Here is a 26,123-nt window from a genome sequence, read left to right as displayed (position 1 = left end):
CGCCCTGGCCTGGTCACCTGCTGCGCTGCGCCCTGCTCCTCGGGGGGCTGCGCCTCGGCCGCCCCAGGGATTCCACCGCCGCCCTCCCGGGTAAGGCGCGGCCGGGCGCGGGGAGCGGGCCTCTCCACTTTTCCCTCCTTTTCCAAACCCCGAAGCGTGCGTGCATGCGTGTGTGTGTGAGAGAGAGAGAGAAAGAGAGAGAGAGAGACTGAGACTGGGATTTTTAAAAGTCCTCCCCACTTTTCTGGAAGCGGGGTGGAGAGACGAGGAGGACCTGAGTGGAACCAGATGTGGCGGGGGGAGGGGGAGGGGAGCGCGAGCTTCCAGGCTGGGAGTGGCGGGCTCAGGAAGACCCTCGCCCCGGCCTCCAGGACCCCTGGCGCCCGGCCTGTGCTGGGCGGGGGACCCGCGCTGCGCGCCCGCCTGGGGAACCAGAGGCTCGGTCCATCGGGCCTGGGGCTGATCCCGGGCCTCTGTCCCGGGACTGGCGCGGCATCGGTGTTTCTATCGGTGCGGTGCGCTCAGGGTACGCCCTGCATCTGCTGGCGTTTCTGTTCTCGTTTCCACACTTGGTCTTCAAGGACGCCTTGTGGCATGTGGCATCTTGTGGGGCCATCAGAATGCAGTGGCCAACTAACCGCCGTGTGTGTGTGTGTGTGTGTGTGTGTGTGTGTGTGTGTTTTCTGTGTGAGCAACTCTAGCCAAATTGGCGCCTCTCCAGAATGGACAGATCTTGAGCAGCAAAAGAGCTGCTAAAGATGTAAAAACTCAACCAGCGGAAAGCCAGCAAGCCCCCAAACGACACCCTTCTTTCTGCTGCTTTTTAAGGGGGTGACAGTAAAAGGTGGGATTACATTCCTCACCAAAAATTCGAGAGTTAAGGGGAAAGATTCTTCTGCATGGGGGTTTTCAGGAGTAAAAACTTGTCTGTGCTACCCACCCCCTCCTGGATTCTGCTTCATGTTTAATTTGGGGCTCGGGTGAGTGAAAGGGAGGTTGTGTCTGCAGCTTTGTGCAAAGACCAGCCAGCCGGTCCCCCTGGAGAGTCAGAGGCCTCCACGGTGGCCTGGTGTGCAGTGGGCCTCTGCTGAGGGGAACCGTGGGGGCCAAGGGTGACCCACATCCGGTGGGGAGCGCCCCCACCACGTTCCATCCCACCTGGACAAACAGGAACGGGGCAGGAGCCCCTCCGTGCACGTCAGGCCGCCACAGACCCAAGAGTTTGAATTGTGTACAACACCATTACCAACTAACTGAGGAAACTTGGGGTCTGGGCTGGGTGACTGGAGATAGGGAGTTGCCACTGAAGCCATTGAGCAGAAGAAAGAGGAACTTAACATAACTTTCCTGTCACCATCCCTGCACACAAAGGTCCCTTCTGCCACCTCCCGTTGGTGCTCCTCTGGGAAGCCCAGTGCGGAGCCTTGGATTAAATTCTTTGCCTGAAAAGCTCCTATTCCCAGGTTTCTGCCGACACTGGGAGGAGGAACAGGGCCCCAGGAAATGCTTGTGGGAGGTAGGATTTGCCCGGCCCGCGAGCCCAGGGCTGGGGGAGGGGCTGCAGAGACTGCCTCTTGACCACTACTGGAGAGCCCAGCAGGCTAGAGGATGGAGCACTAGCTACAGTGCTTCTTGGGGACCAAGGGCAACAGGGCTGCAGGACCGTGGCAGAAGCCAACTCTCCACCTCGCAGAGTGGCACACAGAGTATGCCCCTGGAACGTGTCCTCTTTGCTAATTACTGTATTTTTTTTTGAGCATTCATAGTTTGTTCACCATTGAGCCAAATAGTAGAGAAAGAGGGAAGGTAAGATGGATGATGCATCCTTGAGGAAAACAAAGCCTAGCTGGAAAAAAAAAAAGATACTTGAAACTTCAGCTGTGTGGGGAGACAGAATTCCACTGCAGGGTTCCCAGTCACAGCCCAGAACTATGCCGATTGGTTTGTGTGCAATTTCTCCATTTATTTCCCGTAATAACCCGAGGAGATGGTTATTGTTGGACCCATCTTTCAAAGGATAAGTTAAAGGCTACAAAGAATCTGATTATTTACATACTTTGGGTTACATGTAGTGAAAGGTTGGGGCTGGGAATGCTTTATAACTGGAGGAGGAAGCAGTCTAAAGCTTGAGGTTCTGGAGAAAGCTGAAGAGGAAAACCAGGAAGTTGGGCTAGGCTCTCTGGAGCTTGTTAGGCTCCTGGATTGAAGGGTAGTTACACAGATCAAGGTGCTTCAGGGGCGGAAGTGAGGAAATGACTTACAGGCCTGTCTTCTGGGAATCCTGGAGAAGCCCTGGAGTTTCAGAGCTGAGGAATGAGGTATGATATGAGTTGGAAGGAAGATCCGCTCTCCAGGTTGTGGAGTGACTTTGGGGAATTCTTGCAGAAAAAAAAAAAGACTTCTCTCTAAAGAGCTGGGGGTATTTTTTCTGAGGGGCATTACATATTTGCTTGTGCCACCAGAGTTAGCCAAAGTCCTCTCTTCTAGCCAGCTCCTGGTGAATCAGAGCTCAGAACTTCTTCCTTCAACCTTCCTCAGTCAGCTTCCAGGGTTCCCGAGGTACCAGCCTGACAGTGCCTGGTGCCTGTCCTTGAGTTCACCTGGGCAAGGTAAGAGTGCAGGTAGGGGAGGAGGAAGCCTGGGTGTGGTCCTCATTTGCTCATACTAGAGAAGTCTTGGCTTTCCCATGTCCACGTGGTACTGTGACTTGGTGGGATGTGATAGGAGTTCCATGAACTTCCCAGGAGAATCTTCTTTTGAATTTTTTCACCAATTTCATCATTAAAAAGTAGGGTGCCAGTTGCTCACACCTGTAATCCTCTCTACTGAGGAGGCTGAGCTCTGAGAATGATGGTTCAAAGCCAATCCAGGCAGGAAAGTCTGTGAAACTCTTTTTTTTTGTCGGTCGTGGGGCTTGAACTCTGGGCCTGGGCGCTGTCCCTCAGCTCTTCAGCTCAAGGCGAGCGCTCTTCCACTTGAGCTACAGCGCCGCTTCCGGTTTTCTGGTGGTTTATTGGAGATAGGAGTCTCACGGTCTCTCCTGCCCGGGCTGGCTTTGAACCGAGATCCTCAGATCTCAGCCTCCTGAGTAGCTAGGATTACAGGCATGAGCCACCAGCGCCCAGCAGTCTGTGAAACTCTTATTTCCACTAAACTACCAGAAAAAAAAAAACAAAACACCAAAAACCAGAAGTGGTTCATTTGGTAGAGCACTAGTCTTGAGCAAAAGAAGCTCAGGGGTAGTGGTCAGGTCCTGAGTTCAAGCCCCAGGACTGCCCCCCCCAAAAAAAAATAAAGCAGGAGAAACTAGACATCAGTGGCTCACACCTATAATCCTAGCTACTCAAGAGACTGAGATCTGAGAATTATGGTTCAGAACCAGCACAAATAGGAAAGTCCATGAGACTCTTATTTCCAATTAACCACCAAAAAGCCAGAAATGGAGCTGTGGCTCAAATGGTAGTGCACTAGCCTTGAGGGTAAAAGCCATGATAACCACAATGGATCCTGCCATTTGTGTGCTGGGTGCTGTGTAAAGTGCTTTATAGGCAGTTGTTTTTCACATCTCACAACTCTTATGAGTGTGTCAGTGGCCTTTCACATCCTGTGATTCAAAAAGATAGAGCCATTTGCTCAATACCACACAGCTAGGACGTGGTAAAAGTGAGATTGGGATGCAGATGGGACTGCAGAACCTGAACTCATTAGTACTAGACCAGGAAGCAAGACATGAGAAGATACCTGATAGTGTCAAGCTCCCTAGGTGACTCCCCCTGTGGTGGTAAATGTTCTTTATTGCAGCAGAATACCTGAGGTAAGGGAGTAAAGGTTTATTTTTGGCTCTTGCTTTCAGAGGTCATCCATCCAGCTGACTCTGTTACTTTTAGACTGAAAGCAAGGAATAATATAGTGAAAGGGCCTGGCAGAGGAAAGCTGCTCAACTCATGGCAGCCAGAAAGCAGAGAGAAGAAGGGGCAGGGGACAAAGCATATCTTTCTGGGTCATACCCCCATTGATTTACTTTCTCTAAGCTTCACCTCTGTCATTCTCCCAATGAGGCTTACTGTATTATGACTCCATTGATGGATTAACCCATCAAATAGGTCAGAGCCCTCAGGAGCCAATTACTTTCCCAGCTGAACATTGCAAGTGAACACTGCATGGGAACTAAGCCTGTAACATGAGGATTTTTTTGCTCTTTTTGTTTGTTTGTTTTGGCAGTGCTAGAGATTGAACTATGAGCATTGTGCTTGCTGGGTAATGCTCTACTCCTATTTTTCTTTTTTCTTTTCTTTTTTTTTGGGGGGGGGTGGGTCCGGTCATGGGGCCTGAACTCTGGGCCTGGGCGCTGCCCCTCAGCTCTTCAGCTCAAGGCTAGCACTCTACCACTTGAGCGACAGCGCCACTTCTGGCTTGTTTTTTGCTTATGTGGTGCTGAGGAATCAAACCCAGGGCCTCAGGCATGCAAGGCAAGCACTCTACCACTGAGCCACCTTCTCAGTCCTCTACTCCTATTTTTCTTTGTGTATGTACTGGTAACAGGACTTGAACTCAGCACCTCAAGCTGTCGATCAACCTTTCTTACTTGGCTGGCACTTTACCTCTTGGGCCCTTTTTTGCATTGGTTATTTTCAAGGTAAGGTATCACTTTAAGCCTAGGCCAGTTTGGGCTGTGATCCTCCCATTTGAACTTTCCTGTGTCACGTGTCATAATGCCCAGCCATCATGCTTGTTTTGTAGCTGAGGCAGCAAGTACAGACCATGGCTCGCAGGTATTGGTAGAAAATGTATTCCCAGGCTGACCTGGAACCTTAGTCCCCGATTGCTACCTACCAAGTAGCTAGGAGTACAGACCTGAGCCATCACACATGGCTTCAACACGAGTTTGTGGGGGGAGAGGACATTTCATGTTCAAACCATAATACCCTTTAAATGTGTCCTGAGAGGGAGAGGGTAGAGTAATCTATCTTCTGTTACACTTCAGCTGACTAGGCCCTCGTTTCTTCCACATCCCTGTGGATCCAGGAGTCAGCATCAACCTCTGCTCAGTGCCCTGAGGGTCTCTGAGATGTTCCAGAAAAGGTATTGATAAGTAAGTGCTCAGGAATTCAATGCCCTAGCCAAACTGCTTCATTTCCTTCAAGTCAGGGACTTACAGGTTCTTTGATTGATTGATTTACTCATTCATTCAATGAGATGAGTAATAGAGCAGCCACGGTCAAGGTCTGTTCTTCTCTTGGGTTTACTTTCCTTTGTACCTTCCCTGTCTCCGGACTTGGAGGCCCAGGCATTGCTGACAGGAAGTGTGTCTTCCTGTTTAGTACTTTATGAGATGGGGAGGGTCCCATTCCCATCACTGGATCCTATAAATCTGGGTGGGCCGGGCCATTGGAGTGGTGACTTGGCCCTGGACACTACAGATCCTAATTACTCCTCAGCTAAGCGTTGTGTCAGTAAATAGTAGGCTGGAGGAAAGTATCTGTGGCCCAGGGGAATGCTTGGGTCAGCCAGCTCTATTCCTTTAGTAAATAGACTGGGTTTGTCTCCCAAAATTGCACTACTTGACCCCAAGGTATAGGTCTAGTAGTTGGTTCCTCCCTTTTCTTGGCCTGAGGGCCTCTCCATCTTCTGTCCCAAAGCTTGGCCTTGTGCCCTCAAAGTGCTACAGGCTTGGCTAGGCCTGTGCTTTCTGCCTGTGTCTGCTCTGGCTCTGCACCCACTTCATTTCCTCTGTATTTTGTCCTTTAAAAGAAGGAAGGGAAACCTCTGCAGCTTTCCAGGACTCCACCCTTATACCTTCACTCTATTGTCCTTGCTGGTACTTCATCCTCCCTGAGTCTTTCCCATCCCTAGACTTTGGCCCACATGCACCCTCTATTGGGTTGGCCCTTCCAACCCTGTGGCTACCACTCGCTCTTTCCTTCAAGACTCAAGGATTCTGAGAACACCCAGGAGTCCTGGCCACTGCCCTTTGTGCCTCTCTGAGCTAAAGGAAGAGAAGCACTCAGACATTGCCCACAGTGATAAATAAGAGAATCCATGGGAAAGCTCTTCTCTCTTCCTCTCCTTCTCGGGGACCACCTGGAAAAGGCCATTCCAGGCTGAGGCCATTCTCTGATGGGCTGGGAACTTCCATTTGTTTCTCATCCAACTCAAGGTTTCAGAGGACTCCGTCCACAGTCATTTGGTGGGGCCAAATGCATAGCGGAGCAAACCTGCTCATCTCATAGCAGCCAGGAGAGAGAAAGTTGCTGGGGACAGGATGTGTGTTTCTGGGGCCCTTTCTCAGTGACCTAGTTTCACCAGCTGGACCCATCCTCCAAGTCTCTACAACCTTCCAGTAAGTACGGCCATCATCCTATGAATCCATTGAGAGATTGACCCATTGGTTAGGTTGGAGCCTTCAGGATCCCATCACTTCCCCCCAAAGCCCATCAACTAGATTCTAATTATAACAGAACTTCTCTAGGGAAAACTATAGCCATAGTCCCCCAAGCTTCTGTGGTGTCTGCAGATGTTTTCTCGAAGGGTCCTTGGAGATGGTGCCACTGCCCTGGAGATGGAGGCAGGAGTATGGGCATGGCCTGGCATGTTCCCTCCTTCTTTTAGTTCTCTGGAAATGTGATTAGGTGCAGGACCCAGGGTTCCAGGATGAATGCCACTTACCAACTGTGTGACCTAAGGCAGAGGCTCAAGTGTCTTAATTTGTCAGATGGGAGCAATAACATCACCCTCCCCACAGTGGTGGTGTGAGATTTACATACAAATGGGATGACGGATGGATGACATATGTATCTTGTGCACTTCTGGGCATAACATTGTGGCTTAGAAAAACAATATTAAATTAATACATTTTTGTGCCTGTCCTTAAGCTTGAACTAAGGGCCTGGGTGCTGCTCCTGAGCTCTTTTTTTTTTTTTTTTTTTTTTTTTTAGCTCAAGGCTAGCACTCTACCACTTGAGTCACAGCTTTACTTCCAGCTTTTGGTGGATAATTGGAAATAAGAGTCTCACAAATTTTGCTGCTGGCGCTGGCTTTGAACCATAATCCTCAGATCTCAGCCTCCTGAGTAGCTACAATTACAGGTGTGAGCCATGGGTGCCCAGCTTAACTATTTTTATTAAGACGTTTCATGAACATAAAGGGACTCAAATATGATGCAAAGTCCCAATTACAACCACTTTTAAAAATTGAAGCACGGGCTGGGAATTTGCCTCAGTGGTGGAGTACTTGCCTTGCATGCATGAGGTCCTGGGTTTGATTCCTCAGCACCACATAAGCAGAAAAAAGCCAGAAGTGGTGCCATGGCTCAAGTGATAGAGTACTAGCCTTGAGCTGAAGAGCCGAGGGACAGTGCCCAGACCCAGAGTTCAGGCCCCCACGGCTGACAAAAAAGAAAAAAAGAAAGAAAAGAAAAAGAAAAAAAATTGAAGCAGGTCTAAACTCATTACTTCTTGGTCACACTTTGCCAACTATTGTATGTGCCTCAAAGTAATTGTGATTTTTCTTCAAATAAGCTTAAATCCTAACAAAAGAGAAAAATCCCAAAGCCAGACAGTCAGTGGTCCGAGTAGCTAGGATTACAGGCTTTCGCCTCCACACACATCCTGAGGGGCCCTTTTTGAGACTCTCCCATCCTCTGCCCTTGTGATGTAGTTTGTGTCCATGTCTTCTGCCTACAGCTTTCTCTCTATCCCTAGTCCTAAGCCTAAGGGGCAGCTATAATAATTTTTGAACTTTCTGATTATATAATTCCAGGCTTTCCACAGGCAAATCCTTTGCACAAGTAAACCGAGCTATGAAGCTGGTAATAATCATGGATGCTCAAATGCTGCACAATAAAGTTATTGTGCCTACTCTTCTTTATGCTACCAGTGCCAGCTAGCTTCCTTCAGGACTGTCTCTGTATCCTGACTTATACCTGAGGCCTTACCTGGCCTATGTCAGCCCTTGTACCTGAAGCAGTTCACTTTTCAGCTGGAAGAAGCCTTTTCCTCCTCCAGCATTTTATTGCTGACTTCCCAATTCTTCCCTTCTTAGACTAGAAGGATCTTCCAGCAGGGTCTTTTGTTTTGGAGAGGAGTTGCTGGGAGTCAAACCCAAGGCTCTGTGCTAACATATATTATACCATCAAGTTACACCCTAACCCTCTGTCTTGTTTTCTTTTCTCTCTCTCTCTCTCTCTCTCTATCTCACTCTCTCTCTCTGTCTCTCTCTCTTTCTTTCTGTCTTTCTATCTTTGTGTGTATTGGGACCTGAACTGCAGATCTTAAGCTCTCATTTGTATCATAGCTGGTGTTGTACCACTCAAGTCACTCTGCCACTTCTGGATTTTTACTGGTTAATAGAGATGAAAATCTCAGATTTGTCTGCCTCAGTTGGCTTCAAATCATGATACTCAGATCTCAGCCTCCTGAGTAACTATAAACACAAGCTACCGGTGCTGGCACACCTCAGCCTTATAATTCCTGCACAGGTTCAATGCGTTAGACACAGTGGCATTAAGTAAATATTAAGTGGGGGGAAAAACACTAGAAAGACAAGTGTTTCAAAGATCTTTTTAAAATAGAAAGACAATAAGGAAAGTTTTAGATGATGTCATAATAATTAAAAGCATATGGCATTGAATTAAATAAGCAGTAAAAAGTCCAATGGACCAGAATAAATTCCAGACGTTGATTTAAACTATTATAAGAGCTTAATGTGAGACATACCAGAGACAGCACATTAATGAAAAAAAAAAGAAATCTTTTAAACATTATTGAAACAACTGGATTGCAATTAGAAAATCTGGAGGGGTGTGGATTTATGGTGGCGGGTGTGCTTACCATATGTAAAGCCCTGGTTTTGACTCCCAACATGCCCCCCCCCAAAAAAGAGAAACTTTAATTCTAATTCTAATTTATAACTGATCACATTCGAGGAGCTTCAGATGACATATTGTTGCATAAAAGGTGCAAAGATCAGTAAAAATGAAAGAAATGAGCTTTCTTAAATACTTAAGCTAGTAAAAACAGAAAACCTAGTTTGGAAAGAGCTGTTAGGAATGTAATAAATATATGTGAGGCACTGGAAATCAGCTCTGTCTTTCAAGGTTCAGTCTTTTGGACAATATGGAGTGCAGTAAATGTCAGATTGTAAATACATAATGGACGATTTATGCAACTCTTAAATGACACATATATAGCTCATGTCACCTCATAGAAAAAAGTCAAAATTCTCATGACCACCAGGCAATCTTGCAAACGAATGTGTGCACTCTCATGACAAATGACGATGCATGCCTGCTGCTGACATTTATTCCTTCATTTGCTCAGTATTTTGTGTTTGCTGAGCACTAACAATATGCCAGGCCTGGTGTTTAGTTTGGTAGAAACAGCCAGCCCTCCTGAGATTTGTTTTCTGACCCCCTCCCTCTCCCCCCCACAAAAAAGTAAAAACAACAGAGTCAAATGTGCATGGCATTGGTCTCACTACGGTCATCTGGTTGCATAGGAGAATTAGGGAGGATCATGGTTCAAGTCCAACCTGTACAAAAAGTGAGACCCTTTTCAAAAATAACCAGAACAGAAGGGCTGAGAAGATGTGGAGAAAGCGGTGCAGCACCTGTCTAGCAAAGACAAAGTCTAAACTTCAAACCTCACCCCCCCAAGTCAAATGCTTACTAGTTTTTGGGGGCGGTTTGTATGTTGTTTTATCGTAAAAATGCTGTACAGAGGGGTTATTGTTACATGAGCGAGGTAATGAGTACATTTCCTATTGAGCATTGTTCCCTCCTCCTTTGTTTTTCCCCTACCATCCCTTCCCTCCCACCTGTTCACTAGTTGTGTGTGTGTGTGTGTGTGTGTGTGTGTTGTAACATGTAGAGTTTATTCATAGAAAGAAGCAAGCTGAGCCAGGCACTGGTGGCTTATGCCTATAATCCTCAGGAGGATTGCGGTTCAAAGCCAGCTCGAGCAAGAAAGTCCATGAGATTCTTATCTCCAATTAACCACCAGAAAACTGGAAGTGGTGCTGTGGCTCAAGCGGTACAGTGGTAGCTGAAGAGCTGAGGGACAGTGCCCAGGCCCAGAGTTCAAGACCTACTACCGGGGCTGGGAAGGTGGCTCAGTGGTAGAGTGCTTGTCTTGCATGCATGAGGCCCTGGGTTCAATTCCTCAGTACCACATAAGCAGAAAAAGCTGGAAGTGGTGCTGTGGCTCAAGTAGAGTGCTAGCCTTGAGCTGAAGAGCTGAGGGACAACGCCCAGGCCCAAAGTTCAGACCCCACTACTGGCAAAAAAGACTCACTGCCTACAAAAAAAGAAAGAAAGAAACAAAGAAGCAAGCGGGGTGAGGTGGCGCATATCTAACTGCTTGGGAGGCTAGGATTAAAGGAAGCCCTTCTCTTGTATTTTCTTGTTGTTGTTGTTTATCTTTATTTATTTATTTTTTTGGTCTTGGGGCCTGAACTCTGGGCCTGGGTACTGTCCCTCAGTTCTTTAGCTCAAGGCTAATGCTCTACCTCTTGAGCCACAGTGCCACTTCCAGCTATTTCTGCTTATGTGGTGCTGAGGAATCGAACCCAGGGTCTCATGCATGCAAGGCAAGCATTCTACCACTGAGCCACCTTCCCAGCCTTGTTGTTGTTGTTTTATATAGCCTACAGATCCCTGTTTAGGACTTGGTGAATTTCTTCCATTTGAAGCATAGGGTCAGGCATTTGCTGACAGTGCGCCAGTAAGAGGTGGCTGTGGTCTAGAGGGAACCCGCCTCACCTCCCTCCATGACCAGCCCACAGTTGCTAGCTTGCTCCTCTTCTCTGGCACTTAGCAGCTGAAGGGTTCCAGCAGGGTATGGGTAGGGAGCTCAAAAGCTGTGATGCAAATTTGCTTTCAGAGAGCAGCAGGATAACAAATTCTGTAAACACAAAATGATGGTGCCTATGTACCAGATTGGAATGCCTATCAGAAAGGCTCCAGGAAGTTAGGGGATGGGCCTTAGGGAGGTTCCCCTTTTTTAAAGTAAAATGCTTTATCACATTTCTGTATGAACTTGTTTGTGCAATGGATGAGAAATGTAAACCATACATGCTAACTTGTACTGAGCACAGGGCCAGTGTCAACTAATTCCACACATCCCACATTTCAAATCCCTACATTCTTTTCACAGATAAGGAGACTGAGCCAGAGAGGCCAGGAGTGAGTGAAATAGTAAGATCTGTTTGTTCCTTGCATGGTCCTTTACCGATGCCATGTGTATCTTAATTATCACAAGTAATGTAATTATTAATATTATCAGACAGGAACTCACCATCTAATCCAAGACAGAGAACATTACAGTATTTATCAATTTATTCAGTCAGCTTTGTTGCTTTAGAATTTTAATGATCTAGCTGGACAACAGTGGCTGCCACATGTAATTCTAGGTACTCAGGAGGCTGAGGTCTAATGATCGCAGTTCAAAGCCAGCCTGGGCAAGAACATCTGTGAGACTCTTTATCTCCAATTAATCACAGGAAAAGCCAGAAGTAGAGCTATGCCTTGAGTGGTAAGCACTAGCCTTAATCAAAAGGAGCTCAGGATAGCACCCAGGCCCAGAGTTCAAGCTTCAGGACTAACAAAACAAAACAAAAATAATGATGATGATCTGAACTTCTTGTCCTATTTGCTACAAAAAAAAAATTTTTTTTTACGGTTGTGGGGCTTGAACTCTGGGCCTGGGTGCTGTCCCTGAGCTCTTCAGTTGAAGGTGAGTACTCTACTACTTGAACCACAGCACCACTTTCAGTCTTCTGCTGGTTAATTGGAGATAAAAGTCTCATAGACTTTCCTGCCCAGGCTGGTTTTGAACCACAATCCTCAGATCGCAGCCTCCTAAATAGCAAGGATTACAGGTATGTATCACCTGTGCCCAGCCAGCTACAAATATTTTTCCCATTAGTTTTTTATTTGAAAGTTTGGGTTTGGGAAGTGTGTGTGTGTGTGTGTGTGTGTGTGGTGTGTGTGTGTGTGTGTGTGTGTGTGTGTGTGTGTGTGTGTGTGGTGGGGCTTGAATTTAGGGCCTGGGCACTGCCCCTGAGCTTTTTTGTTTAAGGCTAGTGCTCTACTATGTTGAGCCACAGCGCCACTTCTGGCTTTCTGATGGTTAATCAGAGATAAGAATCTCATGGACTTTCCTACTCAGGCTGGCTTTGAACTTTGATTCTCAGAGCTTAGCTTCCTGAGTAGCTAGGATTACAGGTGCCACTGGGCACCGGCTGGGAAATATCTTTTTTTTTTTTTTGGGTCCGGTCATGGGGCCTGAACTCTGGGCCTGGGCGCTGTCCCTCAGCTCTTCAGCTCAAGGCTAGTGCTCTACCACTTGAGCCACAGCACCACTTCCAGCTTTTTCTGCTTATGTGGTGCTGAGGAATCGAACCCAGGTCAGGCAAGTGCTCTACCACTGAGCCACCTTCCCAGCCCAGGAAATATCTTTATATATATCTTTACTCCACACCTTGGCCTTTTTGGTAAGGATTGCAAAAGAACCCTGGAGTACAATTGAGTTCACTCCTTCCTTGGAATTCTTCCAGCTGCTCCCATAACCAGCCCTACCTAGTCTATCTGTTCTTCAATAGGCCTTTAGCACAATTTAACATCTACCCATCTGTAGTTGGCCAACTTTGAATAAAGCTGCAAAAAATACAATAAACAAATGAATAAAAGATGCAAATATATACATATGTATATTTCAAGTTAAGAATATATTTTGCCAGGCATTGGTGTCTCATACCTATAATCCTAGCTACTAAAAAGGCTAAAATCTGATGATCATGGTAAAAAACCAGCCCAGTCAGAGAAATCCATGAGACTCTTATTTCCATTTAACCACACATACCAAAAAAAGCTGGAAGTGGATCTGTGGTTCAAGTGGTAAAGTGCCAACCTTGAGCATAAAAACTAAAGGATAGCACCTAGGTTCTGAGTTCAAAACCCAGTATACTCTCTCTCTCTCTCTCTCTCTCTCTCTCCCCCTCTCTCTCTCTCACACACACACACAAACCCATTTTAATGACTATAAAAATGATATCTTCTATTTAAAGTAGATAATTGAAACAATACAAAAAAATCTTCCCTCCTCCAATTTTGTGGCCAGACACTGGTAGCTCATGCCTACACTCCTAGATATTCAGGAGGCTGCAATCCAAGGATCTCCATTCAAAGCCAGCCTGGGCAGAAAAATCTAGGAAATTCTATTTCCAATTAACCAGCAAAATGTTGGGCTAGGGGTATGACTCAAGTGGCAGCAAAGACACAAGGGGTATACTTCGTAATTCAGTTCCCAGGTAAGAAAGTGGAACGAGTCCCAACAGTACTTAGACCTTAAATGGCTGCACAGGGACCTAGACTCGCCGTTTCATCTACCCTGTGGCTGCCCTGGTCCCTGGGAGAGTTACACACACTTCTGTCCCTGCATCTGCCCTGCCATGGCTGCGGCTTGTGCCCCACCTCCTTCCAGCTGAGGGGGGTATGTGACCTCATTTTCCCTTTACAACTGTCCTTGACTTTCTGCAGGACCCCAATGTGATGGGGTCACAAGCCTTGACCCTCCCAAAGGGCCTTTTCCAGCACCCCCTCTTCTCCACGCACCTCCTTTCCAGGGAAGACCTGACCCAGGATCCAGAAAGAAGTTTACTTTGTACAACTACTTAGAGATAATGTTTTTAAATATAAATTTAATAAAAAGTTCAAAGACACAAATGGTAGTTTGGGGAGATGAAGAAGGCACTCGTGGGGATGGGATAAGGACAGTGCATCTGGACTCTGGGTTTATTTTTCTTTTCTTCTGAAGAGTTTAAACACTAGAGTCCTTGGCCTTCTTTTCTCTTATCGTTGCTTCTTATCCCAAGTGTAGAATGCAGTATCTTCTAAGCCTGGTTCCCAGGCTGTGCTGCGAAAACCAGATTCTCTTGCTTCAACACCAAGACCCAATAGTGGCTTCCTTCCCACATCAGCGTTCTCTACTTCAAGCCTCCCTGAACCCCACAGAACCTCCCCACACCACACCAGGCTCTGAGAGTGAGGCACCTTTCTATCTCCAGATTCCAGAGTCGCCTGCCCCAGCCCTCTGGTGGGAGCAGTGTTTTTATGGCCTTGTTCTTGCAGAAGTCAGGTTTTTGTGTTTTTCTTTTCAAAGTAAACACTTATTTAATCTTGAATGATAGTTCGAAGATAATTCATTTCCCAGGCCAAAAAGCAAAAAAGATTCTAAATTCACTTGACTGTATTTAGTGCTATGCTGTGCTTTTATACTGATAAGAACAGATACTGCACTTGATCTTAGCCAAAAGGCTAAGATGATGATGCTATGCTTTTAGAACCAAGCAAATCATTCTTGAAGTCAGGTCAGGATGGTGAATAGAGCAAAAGCTCGCTCTGTGATGTCATGTTGTCCTCGTTCGTGTGGTCTTTCACACATGTCTCATAAAAGCATACAACTTCATCATAAGCAACATAGTGGATACAGATCAGTGAACCCCTCCATTCTCCGCCCCCCCCTTAGGGACCATCATCTAATAAGGACTCTGTAGGTTGGAGAGAAACCCTTACCCTTTGATTTCAAATGTTGTTTAAAATATAACTTACCTATCCAGAAATTGGATAGAATGCTAATATTAATATTGTGTGTGTGCATGCACACACTGATACTGGGACTTGAACTCAGGGCCTGGGCTCTGCCCCTTAGCTTTTTCACTCTAGGCTGGCACTCTACCATTTGAGCTATACCTCCACTTGCCCTTCTTTTGGTGATTATTAGAGATAAAGTCTCATGGATTGTGCTTCCTGGGCTGGAGATCCTCTGATCTTAGCCTCCTGAGTAGTTAGCATTACAGATGTAAGATTGGCAAATACTAATATTTCAGATTTGAACTTTTCACAAGCCATTACCTTTTGGTGTAATTCTCAATACACTTCTTTTGTCTGGGTATCGAGATTTTTGTTTTTCTTATTTAGAAGGCTAATATAAATTTTCCTTATGGAAAGCTGGAAGTGGCAGGAGGGCCTAAAGGAGGTCTTCATTTCCATTCAGGTGGTCAGGGAGGAGGAATTCTAATATGTAAGCTGTTGGTCGCCTCCAGGCTCTCATCTCTGTAGCCACTTTGTGGAACTGAATTTGAAAACAAAATTCTGATTTCCCTAGATTGGTGCCAATGTCTTGTAACAAATTGACCCATGCACTCATTTATGCATTCATCCTCCTAACAAGCTAGGAATGGCAGGCAGGCAGTGTGTGGCTGGGACCCTACTGGGGTGGCTATGAGTGGATTCACAGAAGAACCACAGATAAGAAACAAATGGGTCTCATCAGCCTTGGGGACCTGCTTTAATGAGTGTTGGCCGAGGTGATGGTGACGTTGTCCTGGGCCTGGACGCGCCCCACTCCACCCACGGGTTTGGGTCACATTCCGGAATTGTGTCCTTGTGGCTGGGTCAATGGGGTTGGATTGTGCTGGCCCAGAAAGCCACTTCCTGCCGCCACCAGACCCGCTGTCCTTGTGAATGTCCCCCACCGGGGAAGGAGGCGGCTCTTGGTGCTGTTTATTTTGGCTGCGGGCTTGGCAGACGGCTCACCCACCCGCCCTCCGGGCCTGCCGCCTTGCAGACCCGGCCTTGGCCTCCTGAGTGGGCAGAGCCTGGGCTGGGGGTGTGTGGTGTGGCATGTGGCAGCCGCCAGGATGTGAACCCCCAGACCCGAGGGGCTCCATGCCCCAGATACTGGGTATGCGACACCTCCAAAACTGTCCAAAAGTGGAGGATGAGGGAGGGGGCTCCCCTCCAGTTACAGTCTTACTGGGTGAATCCCCTATTCATCCGGCAAGATGGAGCCTGGGAAGGGCTGGCCGAAAATAGGATGCTTGGGTCTGCAGAAGAGGAAAGCCAGCAGGGGATGAGATCAAACACTAAGTCACAGGGAGAGGGTGAGCACCCCTGCAGTCAGATCCCACTAACCCTGTCCCTTGGGGGCTGGGGACCATCCAACCTGCAAGGGAGGGGGAGTCACCCTTGTAAATTTCCATGGATTCTTCACCACCCCCTAAACTTTCCCTTTGTCCTGCATTGATTAGGTGAAGGCCACTGCTGCACCCCTTTCTCGGACAGTTTGTTTGCTTGTTTTTTCACTACTGGGGCTTGAACTCAGTACATGGGCGCTGTCTCACTTGATCTACAGCTCTACTTCTGGTTTTTTGGTGGTTAATTGGAGATGAGTCTCTCAGACTTTCCTGCCAAGGTTAGCTTTGAACTACGGTCCTCAGACTTCAACTTCCTGAGTAGGAAGGGTTACAGGTGGGAGCCACTGGTGCCCAGCTTGTTTATTTGCAAGTCAAGGTTTCCCTGTGTAGCTCAGGCCAGGCCAGAACTCTCTACCTTCCTGCTTCCCTCTCCCTAGTGTTGGGATTACAGACATGTGCCACCATCGCTGTGGCTCTCCACCATTTTTCCTAGAATGAAGTCTAATTACATTGTGTAGCATGCATTTGAAGCAGAGAGAAGTGATGGTCTGCAATAGAACAGTGGAGAAAAGCCGTTGGAAAGCAAGTGACTTCACTCTAGGGCTGGAGACAGCGACAGAGCAGGGCCAGGGGCTAGGAGGTTACATGCAGGGTTTAGATACATGTAAAAGCTGCAGGCGTAAGCAAGTCTGGCCTGACTGGAACGGAAGTCAGGAATACCACACATCTGGGCTTCTACGGAAGGGGTTCTGCTTCTCCCCAACACCCCAGATCAGGGTCCACTTGCCTACATGTATATGGACAGTGTCTCGCGTGGGTGGTACTGGCTGGGGTGCAGGTCCCCAGGGTTGGCCTCTTAGCAGGGAGGAGCTGGAGGCTTGTGCTGACTCAGGGACATTTCCAGGCTTGGCCTCAGGGCTAAGCAGCTCATTGAAAACAGCTGCTTCTGTTGGCTGACAGCCCTGTGGGCTGCAGGCGGCCTCTGGCTCTCCCTCAGATGACCCTTCACCTCTGCCTCTGGGAGGCTGGAAAGGGGACTGGTGGGGGAGAATCTGAGTGCTGGAGGCCCCTCCTGTCATGCCCTCTGGACCATATCAGGTCCCTTCTGTCCCCAGCTCTCCAGGATAGCTATACCAGATGGTTGCTGAGCCCCAGATTCCTGTGTCTGGCCTTTGCTCCCGCTCCTGCTGCTTACGCCTCTCTGTTGGGTTTTGTTGGCCGTTGCTTCTCATCCAGCAGATATTTGCTGAGAGTCTGCTGTATGCCAGGCACTGAGAAGATGAACTTCTCATCTGCCCCTTCCGTGGTGATGTCTTCAACTTGTAACAGCGATCGGCTGGCTGTCTGTCTTTGCAACTAAGCCGAGCCTGGAGATTTTCTCCCAAGAGAAGCTGTGGTCAAGCCTTTCCACTCAGCTTCGGACCCCACAGAGGCAATCCGTGTACTTTTCAGTCAGATCTGAAGGGAAAGGAAGCCGTGGTGAGGGAAGAGATGGGGGGATGGGCAGCCCAATACAGGACAGATCACTTTAATTTCTACTTGATTCGGAACAGGAATAAATTTCCTGAATGATGCTCTGGGGAATGCAGGTATAGGAGGTGTGGATTACAGGTGCTTGCTTTTTTTTCCTATCATTGATTGCTTTGTGACAGGAATCTCTTTGTGATTGCATCTCAGGGATTCTTGTCGCTGGAAAGTATGGCAATCCAACACCTGCACTCCCCCAATGTCCCCCCCCCCAATTAAACAGTATAATGCAAGGTTGACTGATCTGCACATTTGTTGGTTGGTGGTAGGTAATTTTCTCATGGATTGCATCAAGAGTTCAGCCTCTCCGTCTTCCTTGTAAACAGCATGAAGTCAGAGGCCACATCATCCTGCTCGTTTTTAGTTTCCCTGTACTCCCGTAACGCTTGTCATCAGCATGGGATGTGAGAAGGCTCCTCAGGGAGCAGCTAGAAGAATGAGGAAAACTGGCTGGGTGGGAGAAGGATTCAGACTCTTCAGAGACAGTCTCAGTATTGCTACTGACTCAAGAAGCTGATCTGACACAGGAAGGTCCTGGGTCAATAACCACCTCAAGAATAAAGACGAGGAACCCGTGTTTGGGATGTGAAAAGGGCTCTGGCTCCAAGGCATAGGGCTGTGTATTTATTGGGATTTGTTGTTGTTGTTTAGCCAAGATAGAAATCCAGTGTAAATCAACTCAGGAAAAGTATGTCTAGTGAGCAATTGGTGGCTTGTGCCTGTAATCCTAGCTACTCAGGAGGCTGAGATCTGAGGATTGTATTTGGAAGCCACCCTGTGTGGGAAAGTCTGTGCGAGTCTTTTTGTTGTTGTTGTTGGTTGTGGGGCTTGAACTCTGGGCTTGGACGCTGTCCCTGCACTCTTCAGTTCAAGGTGAGCACTCTACCGCTTGAGCCACAGTGCCACTTCCGGATTTCTAGTGGTTTATTGGAGATGAGTCTCATGAACTTTCCTGCCCAGGATGGCTGTGAACCGTGATCCTCAGATCTCAGCTTTCTGAGTAGTTAGGATTACAGGCGTGAGCCACTGGCTCCCGGCTACGTGCGACTCTTTTTTTTTGCCAGTCCTGGGGCTTGAACTCAGGGCCTGGGCATTGTCCCTGAGCTTCTTTTGCTTAAAGCTAGCACTCTACCACTTGAACCACAGTGCCATTCTGGCTTTTTCTGCTTATGTAGTACTGAGGAATCAAATCTGGGGCTTCATGCATGCAGGACAAGCACTCTATTATTAAGCCACATTCCCAGCCTTGTGAGACTCTTATCTCCAATTAACCACCATAATAAAACTGGAAGAGGAGCTGTGGCTCAAAGTGGTAGAGCACTAGCCTCGAGTAGAAGAGCTCAGGGACAGTGCCCAGGCCCTGAGTTCAAGTCCCCAAACTAACAAAAAATAAATAAAATAAAATAAAGAAAAAAAAGAATATGATCCTGAGCAATTCACAGGATCACTCCCAAGAACTCAGAAAAGAGATTGGATGTTCAGCACCTCTAAAAGTCATTCAGTCTCCTTCTAGTTCTCAGCTCGGCTCAGACTTTTTCTTTCTTTTTGTACTTATCCTTTTGGGTAGGCAACATGGCCACCATAATCTAGCAAGCTCAAAAGAAAAGGAAAGCTATGTGTTCCAGGGACAAGTTCTTGAGTATGTGCACAATGACATCGCTGTGGCTAGGGAGATGGATGCTGTCATTAGCCATTAGTAAGCCCATCCATATAGCTGTAGCTTCCTATTTAAATATATAGAAGGGAATACGCCTGATTTCAAAGGCTTATAATTCTAGTGGCCTATAATTCTAGCTACTTAGGAGGCTGAGACTAGTTCAAAGAAGCTAGCACAGGTAAGTTGGAGACAGTCCTCTCTAATTAACCAGCAAAAGGCCCATCTGGAGGGACAGCTCAAATGATAGAGCAGCAGCCATTAGCAAGCTTAGTGGGTGTGAGACTTACGAGTTCAATCCTTTAGTACCAGCAAGCAAGCAAGCAAGAAAGAAAGAAAGAAAGAGAAAGGAAGAGAGGCAGGAAAAGAAGGAAAAAGGAAATGTAAAGTTTTCTGGGTAGACAAAAAATGCAAAGTGAATGTGGACAGCTCAGCAAGGTTAAAGATGTCTATGAGATGCAGAGCTCCACACTGACGGGCCATATGAAAATAAAGGGCAGAAACACATCTGTGTCATTCACTATGTGTTCTCTATGAAGTGCTCAACAAGTATTTGTTGAATGGATGAGCAGTGGTGTTCAGTGCACAGCTTTCTGCCTCACTTCATTCATGTATTCATCTGCAGAACAGGCACATACTGAGCCACCACTTGATGCGTAGCACACTGTACCAGGCATGGGATGGTTACCACCAAAACACTGTTCAATTCAAGGCCAGTCCCAAGATCCCGGGGAAGGGCCCATGCTCTCCAAGGTGGGCATTTTCATTTCTTGTCTTGACATCTGATGCCCCCAAACAAGTGCAGTCATATGGGTGTGGTGAAGCTGGAGGGGCCCTGTCGCTTTGGGGAGGGGGACATTGGCCCCTTCAGTTTCCTTTGCCTGCTTCCATGAGCTCAGTGAGAACACAGGGACAAAGAATGCAGAGCAGTTCTTAGCACGGCTGCGTATCTTCCTCCTCTCCTTACAGTCCTGCTCAGCCAAGCTGCACTCCTGCTCTCCCCCATTGCCTGCCAGGGAAATAACTTCCCCTCTCTCTGAGAACCAAGCTTACCACTATACCTTTCAAAAGCCCTCAGTCCAATGTGACGGAGTGCCAGAATATACCCTAGAGGGCAGGAGCCATGGCTCAGTAGTAGAGTGTCAGACTAGCAAGCATGTGAGCTGTGAGTTCAAATCCAGCACCACCAAAGGTGGGGGGAGGGTGGGAGGGAAGAGAGCTGCTCAAGAGTCTGAGATCTGAAGATCAAGGTTTGAAGCCAGCCCAGGCAGGAAAGGCTACAAGACTCTTATCTCTAATTAACTACCCAAAAAGCTCCAAGTGGAGTTGTGGCTCAAGTGGTAAAGTACTAGTGTTGAACAAAAGAGCTCAGGGACAATGCCTAGGCCCTGAGTTCAAGTGCAGGGCCAGCGCACACACACACACACACACACACACACACACACACACACGAGTCTCCATCTACAAGAATTCACCAGTCTCAGGCTGGGAAGGTGGCTCAGTGGTAGAGCGCTTGCCATGTATGCTCAAGGCCCTGGGTTTGATTCCTCAGCACCACATAAGCAAAAAGCCGGAAGTGGCACTGTGGCTCCAGTGGTAGAGCGCTAGCCTTGAGCTGAAGAGCTGAGGGACAGTGCCGGCCCAGAGTTCAGGCCCCACAACCGGACCCAAAAAAAATAATAATAATTCACCAGTCTCCATCTAGAAGAGTTCCTTTGTTCTGTTTCTGGCTCCTTGTTCTTTTCCAATTTGCTTCCATGACAGTTTTAGAACCTGCCTTCACCCCCTGCCTTATTCTTCAGAGCTCAGTTCTGAATTGATCTTACAGCATAAAACTCCCTCTGACACTTCCGACTCCTGGGGCTTAACGGCTTGTTTGCCCTTGTCCTGCAGTGTTCGAAGCCACTGTCTGTCTCTACCCTGAATTACACCTCGATAAGGGCAAGCATGGTGTTGGGCCCTTTGTTTCTTTGCAGCTTCAGCACTGCTGTGCATGCAGCAAGTGCTCCAGGAAGTTAGGTGGTGGATTTAAACCCAGAACCTAGGACATCAGAGGGAGGAAGAAACAAGAGGCATTGGAAGATACTGTGATTGGACCTGCTCAGCTCCCTCTTCTGTCAGGAGGTGGGCCTGATCCCAGGGGTGGTCTTTGCCAGCTACTTCTTTGTGACCCTTCAGTTGTCATTTGTTAAAACCTCTGCAGTCTGGCTAGCTGGGGTTGGTGCCCACATGGCTCTTCGGGTTGGGAAGGAGGGAGAAGATATTGTCCTCTTGGGCTGTGGTGAGCTCTTGTGAAGTCTGGGGCCTTATTATCCAGTCTTATCTGTAAGAAGCATCTGTAAAAACAAGTAATTCTTTTCTGGTCTCAGATCCTTTCTCTACCCCCTGCTGAGGGTTACTTTCAGTTACTACAAACTGTCTGTCCTCTCTGACTAGAATCTGAGAATAAAATACCCAGCCTTAAAGGAAGTTTAGACATGGCTGGATTAGGCCTGGGCCAGTACATTGTTTCTGGAGGGTTGTCTCAGTTCATTTTGGTCTGCTGTTAAAAAATATATACCATAACAGCTGGGTGCTGTTAGCTCACCGCTGTAATCCTAGCTACTCAGGAGGCTGAGATCTGAGGATCGTGGTTCAAAGCCAGCCCAGGCAGGAAAGTCTGTGAAACTCTCATCTCCAACTAACCACCAACAAAAAGCTAGAGTGTGTAAGCTGTGGCTCAAGTGGTAGAGTGTTGGCCTTAAGCACAAAAGCTCAGGCATAGAGCCCAGACCCTGAGTTCAAACCCCAGGACTGGCATTCAAATAAACAAACAAAACATAAATAGGAGAAATAGAAACAACAAACTTGTTACAAATTTTTTTATTTTTATTTTTGTGCCAGTCCTGAAGCTTGAACTCATAGCTTGGCACTATCCCTTCATTTTTTTCACTCAAGGCTGGCACTTTACTACTTGAACCACAGCCTCCACTTCTGCTTTTGCTGGTGGTTAACTAGAGATAAGAGTATCTTGCATTTATTTGCCTGCACTGGCTACCATCTCTGATCCTTGGCTCTCAGCCTCCTGAGTAGCTAGGATTATAAGTGTGAGCCACTGGTGCCCAGATGCCTGCCTTCCCTCCCTCCTTCCCACGGTCTGCCCTCCTCTTCTTCCTTCCCTCCTTCCTTCCTTCCTTCCTCCCTCCCTCCCTCCCCCTCCCTCTCTCTCTCTCTCTCTCTCTTTCTTTCTTTCCTTTCTTTCTTGTCTTGAACTCAGGGCCTGAGTGCTGTCCCAGAATCTCTTTGTGCTCCACTAGCACTCTGTCACTTGAGCCACAGCACCAGTTCCCGTTTTTGAGTGGTTAATTGGAGATAAGGGTCTCACGGAGACTTTTCTGCAGGGCTGGTTTCAAACCAAGATCCTTAGCCTCCTGAGTAGCTAGGATTACAGGCATGAGCCACCAATGCCCTGCCTGACTTTCTTACAGTTATGGAAGATAAGAAACCCAAGATCAAGGAGCCAGCAGCTTCAGAGAGACCACCATCTTATTGTAACCTCACATTGGTGGGAAGGGTGAGGGTCTTATTTATAAGGACATTAATTATAGTTTCCAGTGTTTTGCTTTCCTGATCTCCCAGAGGCCCTACATCCTAATACCATCACCTTGGGGGATATGATTTCAACCTAAATAGCAGAAGCAAAGGAGCCGGCTAAGGCAAGGGACCCAGTGAGAAGGGGATTTGCGGCAGAAGCTATTCTGATAGCCTACCTCACGTATATCTTGCCAAAGAGGATTTCCATCCTTAGTGCTGTCAGGGAATAGGGGGACCCTGTCCCCATCAGCCTACCGTGGTGTTTTGAACACTTAATGACAAAAGTTTATGATGCTGGGTTTTAGAAAAATTCATCTGGGAGGTGGGACAAAAGAATCAGAAAGGCAGGCTAGTTGGTGGTGATCTTGATGCATATGCTTTCATTCAATACTTATTCGGCATTACTACATGTCAGGCAGGGTTATAGGTGCTGGGGAATACAGTGGTGGAAAAATGCACAGAGAGACCTCCGGACACAAAATCAACAGAGTGTATCAGTCAGTTTTGTGTTCTGGAAGGCCAAGGTATCTAGAATGTCTAGAGGTATCTGGAATGGCCAAGGATGCTTTATGGACTCAGGATAAAATATGAAATATGGTTGTTCAGAGGCACTGGAGACTAATTAAAACCCAATGTATGGAGGGGAAAAAGGCCTTGGGTGTGTGTGGGGGGTGGGGGAGGGGGGAGGTGGGAGAGTGACATGTAGAACCAGCTTTTCCCCTGAGCACACTGCCCAAGCTGAGCTCATCAGATGGAGTGTTTTTTTTTTTTTTTCCCCCCCCCTGGGCTGCAGAAACAAAGGTCTGAGTTTCAAGCTACTAGAAAGGGTAAACACAGAGGAAAAATCGTACAGCCATAGACATTCCCCTCAAGCCCTCTATGATTCCTAACTTGTACAAGGCCAGGCACCAAGCCCACCAAGCCCAGCAGGAACCAGGAGGCAGGGCTTTCCATTGTTCCTGATACTGAGGACTAGGAGCTTGGAATTCAAGTTCCACCACTATGGCCTGCCGATCACTAGAGTTTCCTTTTGAAACCTCAGAAGGGCCTCATCTTTCTTGATTAAATCCTAGGCTAAGAGTCACACCCTAAGATTCAAGGCAAAACCCAAACAACTCCACCCTGGAAAAAGCTTAAAATCAAGCCTCAGGATCAAAGTGCTCCATTGCCAGAACAAAACCCAATGTAGTTTATAGGAAGACTGAAAAAAAATCAGATTCCTATCTACAATATCCATCATATGATTAAAAAAAATTATCCACCAAGCTGGGTGTGGGTGGCTCACACCTGTAATCCTAGCTACTCAGGAGGCTGAGATTCCAATGATTGCAGTTCAAAGCCAGCCCATGCAGGAAAGTCAGTGCGACTCTCATCTCCAATAAACTACTCAGAAAAAGCTGGAAGTGGCACTGTGGCTCAATGGTAGAGCACTAGCCTTGAGCAAAAAAAGCTCATGGACAGACCTCAAGCCCCAGGACCAGCAAACAAAACAAAACACCCCCAAAACAAACCAAAAAAATGTACAATAACTAGTATGTAATAAAATTATTAGACACTTACCCATAATGTCTAGTATATAATGAATGCTAATTCCTAGACATGTAGGCTGGAGAAAGTGACCCAAAATCAAGAAAAGAGAATCAATAGGTACAGTCTTTCAGAGAACCCAGTCATTCAACACGGTGAAGAGAATTATGATAGAGAATAACTGGTTACTTAGAAGGAATTTAAATAAGAGGGAGACTTACCTCACTTACATTGTTTATTTTCCTTTGACTAAGACAGACACTTCAAATATATAAATGCTCATTGCACTTCACATATTTAGCTCTCTGTGCATGCCTTTCATTTTCTATTGGATTGGTGATTTTGTCTTCGTAATGTATTCATTTGTTTATGGTGGCAGAAGCTCTTGTTTTTGTTTTATATTAAGGAATTAACCCTTTGCCTCTACCAGGTTACATATCATTTAATCCTTTGAATTTTGCCTTTGCTTTTGGCATTCATCCTGCCATGGGAAAAAATTCTCCTACCATTAAACTCATCACTGCTTTCTTTAAGGCCTTCAACACTCCAGTATTGTTTAACTTTTTTTGTGGAATTTATCTACATCTTTAAAAGATGATTCTGATCTGGGTGCAGTTTCACACCTGTAATCCTAGGAAACTGAGATCTGAGGACCACCGTGTGTGTGTGTGTGTGTGTGTGTGTGTGTGTGTGTGTGTGTGTGTGTGTGTGTGTGTGTGTGTGTGTGTCTCCTAGAGCTTGAACTCAGGGTGTGTGTGTGTGTGTGTGTGTGTGTGTGTCTCCTAGAGCTTGAACTCAGGGACTGTGCTCTGTCCCCGAGCTGTTTTTGTTCAAGGTTAATGTCTACCACTTGAGTCACAGCTCCACTTCCAACTTTTTAGTGGTTAATTGGAGATGAGTCTTACAGAATTTCCTGTCCTGTGTGGCTTTGAACCTCCGGAGGATCACATTTTGAAGCCAGCACAGGCACACAAATCCTCCAGACTCTTATCGCCAATTAATCAGCAAAAAGACAGGAGTAAAAGGCATGGATCAAGTGGTTGAGTGCCAGCCTTGAGCAAAATAGATAAGCAAAGAGCACAAGAAGACCTTGAGTTCAAGTTCTACTACTAACACAGAAAGAAAAAAAAAAAGAAAAGAAAATCATTCTGGCTATTCATAGAACATGGACCCTAGAGAAATTATAAGGCCAGCATGGGAAAACATAAAGAGATGGGGTTTGGTCTCTATAGAATAAGTAGTTTTTTTAACTCCACCTCTTATTAACCTGAAAGTCTGGTCATCAAATTGCTCACTGCCCTTAGTCAGTTTCTTTTCTTTTCTTTTTTTGGGGAAGGGGGGGATCAGTCGTGGGACTTGAACTCTGGACCTGGGTGCTCTCTCAGCTCTTCAGCACACTCTACCACTTGGGCCACAGTGCCACTTCTGGCTTTTTCTGCTTATGTGGTACTGAGGAATCGAACCCAGGGCCTCATGCATGCAAGGCAAGCACTCTACTATTGAGCCACCTTCCCTTTAGTCAGTTTCTTATAACTTCCATAACTTGTAATCATGACAATGATGAACACTTTTAGTGTTCTTCTCCCAAGTACTTTCCATCTCGCAGCTGTTGTGTCACTTAATCTTTATAATAGTCTTACAATGAGAGACTGGTCATAAGGAAGTTAAGCCCTTGTCTGAGTCACACATGAAGTGGTAGAACCAGAATTTGAACACCAGCATTCCAACTCATGCTTTTGAGTCATGGAAGCAACCCTAAGTAGCTAGCCAACTTCAGTATAGCCCGGGATGAACAGTATGAATGTGTGTATATGGTGCACTTAGAGGTCGCCTCAGCTGGAGAAGAGGAAGGTGTGGAACATGGCTGACA

The 26,123-nt window shown here is 46.9% G+C and overlaps 1 protein-coding gene across 1 annotated transcript in view; it reads left to right on the top strand.

The window, feature by feature from the left end:
- Positions 1-8: 8 nt before the first annotated feature.
- Positions 9-26,123, top strand: part of Mrc2 (mannose receptor, C type 2) — a gene marked incomplete at its 5' end in the record, with an annotated part of 53,140 nt that continues 27,025 nt past the window's right edge. Inside the window, one exon of the mRNA XM_013033327.1 lies at positions 9-90. Coding sequence (XP_012888781.1) covers positions 9-90 — 82 coding nt within the window. The remainder of the gene's footprint in view (positions 91-26,123) is intronic.

The sequence above is a fragment of the Dipodomys ordii genome, unplaced genomic scaffold (genome assembly GCF_000151885.1).
Source record: "Dipodomys ordii isolate 6190 unplaced genomic scaffold, Dord_2.0 Scaffold165, whole genome shotgun sequence".
Taxonomy (NCBI): Eukaryota; Metazoa; Chordata; class Mammalia; order Rodentia; family Heteromyidae; genus Dipodomys; species Dipodomys ordii.
This window is presented reverse-complemented; position numbering and strand designations above follow the sequence as displayed.